Source organism: Fulmarus glacialis, unplaced genomic scaffold (genome assembly GCF_000690835.1).
Source record: "Fulmarus glacialis isolate BGI_N327 unplaced genomic scaffold, ASM69083v1 scaffold40920, whole genome shotgun sequence".
Classification (NCBI taxonomy): domain Eukaryota; kingdom Metazoa; phylum Chordata; class Aves; order Procellariiformes; family Procellariidae; genus Fulmarus; species Fulmarus glacialis.
The window spans coordinates 65,413-72,326 of NW_009186592.1; the positions used below are offsets into that span (position 1 = coordinate 65,413).

Below are 6,914 nucleotides of genomic sequence, written 5' to 3' on the forward strand. Positions count from 1 at the left end.
CTGTCACCAACGCCCTGCAAGTCAGAATTAGAGATGAAGTTCTTTGAAGCTGATATCAACAGGGAGCACAGTGACAGCAGAATTAGGTTTTTCATCCACTGAGGTCTAGGGAGAGAAGCCCTCCAGAGCTCTTCCCTTTTTAACTTTGGGAGAGGGAAAGGAATTTTTTCCCCTCCATCCATTCCTGAAAGCCTCAACAAGCTCTCTCCCTTAGGGTTAGAGCTGCCAAAGGAGACTTGCTAAGAGAAGAAAGTCCATCGACACAACAGCAGAGACCGGCGCTCCAGCACTGACAGAGAGGGCTCAGTAGCAGCAGTCTCCAGCAGGTCTTGATAGCAGGTCCTCTACCCCATAGTGGCAGCTCCTTCCACATCGTTGTGCCAAGACGTAGTGGTAACTGTCCTCCCCAGCAAGCGATTCAGCAGCAAGTGGCATGTTGACATCTCCTTGCAGCAGCCTCTGTCTTGATGAATCAGGGCTTAGTGGCAACAGCTCCAGCCCACAGTGTCCAGGTGGATGTGTCAGGTAGCCAGAGGTACCCTGCAGCTTGGCAGTAGCCACATCAGAATTGTTCTGTAAGGGGCAGACCAGGCACGTTAATCACCACCCAAGACACAAGCACTCTGTGCTAGAACTGCATCAAACCTACATCTGAGGCAGGTAGGCTGAGTATATGCACACACCTGGGGACACTCTGCTAGATACTCTTCAGCTTCAATTAAGCTTTGAGCAAAACACTCCCATTGTCACTGGACAAAGCTTGGACAAGGTCTGCAGCTGACACGTGGCAAAGCAAAACTTCTGAGTTCTGCCAGAACTTCTCAGGACTATCCTTTATCGTTTCCTCCTTCAGCTTGTAGTGTAACTCCTGTTCAATCAAGGTCCTTGACTCTGCTGTTAGGTACTCTATTGCTCAGAAGAGACCAACTTGCTTGCTCATTAAAATCCACTGGATTACTCCCAAGAGTGATCCACCTTGGCCAAGGAGCTTTAGCACTCAGTTGCTATGACAGTATGAAACTTGACTGAAAGGCTATCTATCTATGGCGCTCACAGAATTGGCAGCTTTGTCGTGGTCTACAGCCTCTAAGCACCAGAAACTTCCTGATGCCTTGCAGAGAAGACATGAAAATGCTCAGTACTTCTCTTATGAGGGGCGATGATCCACTCGGCTGCTGCATTGTCTTCCGTGATGGAAGTCTACCACGGTTACTTGCCCTAAAAACCTGCCTCTGCATAGACATTAGGGTTATTTTTTCTTCTTAAGTCCACTTATCACAGTACAGCTTCCTATCCTCCCTTTTCCTTTAAGACAGCAGCCAGAAAGCTAACAGCGCTGTTGAAGAACTCACACAACTTAGGCGGTTTTAGGAAACCAGAAAACCGAGCCAGTCGTTCACACGTAACCTATGTGTTTCAAGGCACTTCAAGTGTTAGAAGCAAACACTAGCTTTACAAAATATGCATGCAATTCTCATGCGGTAACTCCAGCCTGGAAGGACTGAAAGGCATTTCAAGCCAGCTTTCATACCTGCTTTCTCCTCATTTACACACCAACATGGCCATTTCTGTTTTCTTGTCGAAGTTTTTTCCTTTCTTCTTTCTCTTCATACTGAGGACACTTTTTCCTGACCCTGTGGAATTACGGCATGTTAGAGGTCATTTTGAACCCTGATGTACATCCTGTCGTTACCAGCCCCCGCATCCTCTGCAGCATTTAGACTCATGTCCTTTGAATCCTCAAGCAGCTCATCAGCACCAGGAAGTTTCAAGCAAGACAGTTTTTAAACATTTGGCATCAAGGAGTATCTGACTTTAACATCAAAAAGCCCCCAAGTTAGGCACTGGCAGTTCTGCCTCACAGCGCCAGGGCTTCCTGGCTTAAGCCCGAATAGGTAGCAAGATGAAGAGGGTTTATTGCTGGAACTGAGCAAAGCACAAGGAGACCTTCTGGGGGACAGATTTCCTGGTGGCTTTAGCAAACAGCTGCAGAGACCAGACTGCCTTCCTGCTCCCCACAGCAGAGCCCTGTGGACTTCAAGTATTTGAAGTGCCTGTCCCCTTGATGTGTCCCTTAAAGACATCATAAGCAAGCTGCTTATTGATTTTTCTCCCAATTTCTCCAGTCTTTCCTAATAACTGTTCCAAACAGACCATCTAGCTTCTCTGGATGAAGGTACAGATTAATGAACCTCATGCTTCAAGCCTGTGACGGTTCAGAGCGTTATACAAATGCAATCCTCTTCCATGGCTTGCTTGAGAAACTAACAATGATCATTTGCTCTTACAACACTACAGAACTGGTTATCTCTCCTAGCAGCGAGGAATGAGGCAGTGTTCAGAGAACAAGCGTTCATCCCAGCATTCCTCAAGTTCAGATCTGAACACGAAGCAACAGTGAAATGACAAATGCACACCTTGTTTCCTGAATTGCAGGAAAGGGTACAGCATGCACCCAATTCAATTGACCTAAAATTAGACTGAACTTTTGAGTTTCACCTACAATATCCCAAGCTCTACTGCGATGGAGCTGCAGTGTCCGACCTGGAGGATTGCTCCAATACTCAGGAAACACTGGAGTCAGGCTCCCCGTGCTGACTGACTAACCTCAGCACAAACTCCTGGCGAAGACACTGGCAAGACGCAAAGGCACAGGCAGACATAAGCTGCTTCATACTGCTCGTTAGTAGGTACAAAGAAGAGTTTGCTATAAGGCCTGAAATACATACCCAGAAAAGCTCTTAATTTATTCACCACAGGACCCCGGATTCTGGTTACCCACCACACTGAACTTTCAGCAGTTGCTTAGGCTAGAATGGTTGTTTCCTCCATCTTAACAGCAAGCAGTACAGTATTTGGGACTGATGGCGCTTGTTCCTCCATTTGCTTCCCCCCCCAGAGTACGGATTTAAGCCCAGCAACCTCCATTAGTAAGTGGACAGCTGGAGCACCATTTCCTTCCCTCCAGCTGTGTACCCAGTTGCTGGATAATAGCCATGCGTGCGGCGGTTACATTACAGCTTGCAGGCTTCTCCACAAGGATTAGGGAAGGCACTGCTGTGTCAGCATTAATGCTCCTCCTCCACTAAAAAGCAGCACTGCAACTATCCTGGTTGTAGCAAGATCAGAAAGGCTCTTGTTTTAAAATTTAAGGGTCACAGGCTGCCCACAGCCAATAGCGAGAGAGGGTAAGTGAACAATTAGTGAACTTGTGACCTTCTCAGACCTTGCTTCTACCCTCAGGACATATCCAAGCTAGGATAAGAACACAGCCCTTTTGGATGTCTTCAGGTAATTCAGATGAGCCATGCACATTTCGGGGGTACTGGACACAGGCCCTGCTCGCGCTTAAGGTAGACAGACACCAAAGAGTATAATACTTACTGCACTATCACAATGATAAGTACAGTAATGAAGCTGATGCTTGAGAGCAGGACAGCTACCACTACCAACACAGTCTTCGAGTAGTCTGCCACATCATTCTTCCTTTGCGTCTTCATGAACTGTTCACCACAGCGCTCACCAAAAAAATCCTGATGACACCTGCAAGTAAACATTAACACAAGTTCTTATCAGCTCCCGTGCTGTCTGGAGCCAAGGACACCCACACACATTCAAACCTGACTTAGACATCTTCAGAGTTTCCCATGAATCTCAAGATGCTCCCTTTAGAGCGCATTCATGAAATGCAGTCACTGCTCTAGCACAAGGTTTGTCAGCATTTCAACAAGTCGAGATTAGTCTGGGCGTGATGTTCCAGGAAGACACGCCTTTTCATTCTTTTGGTTTGAGTTTATGACCAACTGATGAGTTCAGTGGCTTGTTATGCATCTCAGATTCCATCATCACTTAATTTACATGGCAGAAAGATTCTCAGTCAAAATACCGCAGGAGATGGATCTATGCCAAGTTGACACTGATTTTTCCTCTGAGCCCTCATACGCCACTGGCTCATGCCAATCACACCTAACGCACAAGGTACAAGTGACTTACTTGCAGGTCACCATCTGGAGATGTTCTAGGTATATGCATTCACCATGGATGCAAAAGTTTTTGTATTCCATTTCACAGGGAGTCCCCTTCTTTTTGTTTTTCCCCTTGTTTTTCTTCCTTCTTGATTTGCCGGCATTCTTCTCACCCCCCCTCTTTGTTGGCTTGGGTTTAACCACAGGTTCAACTGAAAAAAGGACAAGATGACTCAGTCTAGCAATGCTAAAAAGCTAGATTCTGAAAATTGAATTACAGAATTTGGTGAGGGGTAGGAGGATGGTTATTGCAGGAGAACCTGTGACCAGGAAGCACAGGATGCAAGTGAGCATGCAGCTGGGCTTTTCACACCCAGCGCAAAGGCAGCAAGCTTACAAGCTCATTAAGCACAACTCTGCCACCATTAAGTCCTGTGCAATGCAGAACTAAAGCAGTACGAGCAGATGAGCTGAGAGAGCCACCGGAGATGAACAGCAGAGTTGAAGGACTGCGGCATTTCACAGCAGAAGATACTAGCATGAAACCGTACAGGTTTGAGCAAAGACCTGTAACGAACATGTAGTTCACACTGAGCCAAGCCATCCACTAGTTTTATATCGACTCGGGTACAAGGCTAACAGCCTCCATCGCTCTAAACTCACCATTTGCATCAGTGATGAAAGGCATTATAACTCACTACATAGTCCTGGGCACTTGCAGAGACAAGACAGCTTGCTACCCCAGTTAGCATACTTGTTTCTCCCCAACAACCTGCAGTGCTGTCTTCAGCAGAAGATAGTTCATTTCCAGTTCTCCTACTTCGAGAGAGATGCCAAGTGCACTGAAGGAGTCAAAGCAGGGTAGTCTGCAAGAGTCAGGTTATTTGTTCTGCCGCTTACTGTTGCCCCTCATTATCTCAATTAAGACAAACCTCTAGAAGAGTGTGGTTTAAAATGCTGGTGACTTAGTAGCCTTTCGATTGAAGCAAGGGCAATCATCTTCCTTTCGCTGGGGAGAACGAGCTCAAGCCAGTCACTGACTAAGGGTCATAGGCTCTGTAGCTGCTCCATGCAGCAGTCAAAGCTCGATAGCATTGTTTTAGAGCAAGTTGGTAAAACACTGGTTCTCTGAAGGAGCCATCCCTTTCCTGCAAGCCATAAAGCAAGTCTTCTCAGTGCAACACCTTGGGACTCAGGAGTAACAGTTAACCAGGTGAGTTTGAACAGGTCTTAAGAACAGTAGAGCTATTTACAATACTCTTCAGTTTCTCTATTGTGCTCTGCAGACCTAGTGAAAATAATTTTTGGAGTATTAATATTTTACCCAAAGCACTATGCATAAAGGCTATCACCGCAATAGGACGCAACTTGATCCAGTTACTTCATAACCCTGTATTTCTAGCGACAAGAAGAGAGCCTGCACAAAGAAACAAGGTGTAGTTCACTGTTGTCTAGACAGCTGATGGTTTTAACTTCTCGAGCAACAAGCCTGGCTTGAAGTTACTTAAAAGCAAAAACGCCTTCAGCAACCAGAAGTCTGATTCAAATGGTATAAGCTATATTAATATGTAAACGAGGAACACTGTTCCTGCAGCAAGGTTTCCTGTCCCTAGAAGTGTGAGCTTACTACTGACAGCTGAGGCCCCTGTTCTGTCCAGCTCGACTTGATATTTAGGTTCACACTTCCATAATTGACGTTGTTTCCATTCTTCCCTCTTCAAGGCTCTGCTTGTCGGTTTGATCTCCGTGTCCCTGTCTGCAAGCTGCATAGCCAGGAAAGCCACCCGCCTTGAATCATAACCGCTTGAAGGCTGCACAGATAAACCTCATGCCAAGTAGAAGAGCTGGTCTACAAACCAACCACCTTCGGTAGCAATTCTGGTTTCTGTGCAGTTATACAACACTTAAGTCACCAAGCCAGTAGTTTTACAGGCCAAACTGCTCAATAACTCCGACATTCCTGTTCCCCTGGAGGTCTTCAACTCATGAAAAACTTCACCAAGGGTCCACAAATTTTCCAGACTGAGCAGCATCTGGAGCACGGTCCCCCTTCACCTGAGGGGTCCTTTAGTCTTATTCAAGTCTCAGGGTGTTTCCGCAAGAAAAAGAGTAGCCAGATCCACCCTAGAGGGCAACAGCACCACCTACTAACATCTACTGAGGTACAAATCACTTGTAGGTACCTGGCTTCTATTACAATAGCACTTAGGCCAGAACCAACAAAATCCTCCCATCCCCATAGTCAGGTGGACTATTCAGATCTCCTCAGAACTTACAAATGGACAAATCACAGTAAATTCACACAGTAGCTATTGGCAGTGAAGTACTGCCTGAAAGACGCTTAACAAACTTTCCTGCAGGCACTTAAGGGGTTTAAGTGTTTGCTTTCCCAGGAAAGTCAACCCCAACCCAAATAAGCCGTCATGAGAAAACACCCAGGAAACCCTTGGAGCATAAAAGGCAACCTGATGTAAAAGCCACCTTTCAGGGCCAAACAGCACCCACTGAAGCTTCCATGGTTAAGTAGCTAAGTAGGTGGTAGCTGCCCCATCACAGCCCTCCTGTCAGGTTTATCAAAGGAGAGCAGTCCAGCAGGCAATCAGCTAACCTGCAACTTCCATGCACCCTAGGTGCACTCATGCCAAGTTTTCATCCCTGACAGCCTATTTTTAATGCAACAGTTTCATGCAGAAGCATGCTTTTGCTCCGTACTCTACAAGCTAAGTGCAGCAGCCTTACAAGAGAAAGTCAGAAAGAAGTCGGTGCTCACATCTAGAGAGCCCTCAGGCCCAGCACTGCCGAGCTCCTCTCACAGCTGGCCCCGTTCCCCGGCGCCAGAAGGGCTGCCGACTCACCTCGGATCAAGTCGTCCACGATGTACTGGTGGACGGGCAGTGCCTCCTCGTACTCCTCATCTTCCTCGTAGTCGGGCCCCGACACGGCCTCGCC

At 46.8% G+C, this 6,914-nt stretch overlaps 1 protein-coding gene across 1 annotated transcript; it reads right to left on the reverse strand.

Moving 5' to 3' along the window:
- Positions 1 to 269: 269 nt before the first annotated feature.
- Positions 270 to 6,911, reverse strand: AREG (amphiregulin; the record flags this gene model as incomplete). The annotated part of the gene is made up of 5 exons (XM_009572074.1): positions 270 to 573; positions 1,532 to 1,634; positions 3,385 to 3,543; positions 3,994 to 4,177; positions 6,821 to 6,911. Coding segments are annotated over 4 exons (522 nt in total), but the record flags the coding sequence as incomplete, so codon positions are not given.
- Between the last annotated feature and the right edge of the window lie 3 nt (positions 6,912 to 6,914).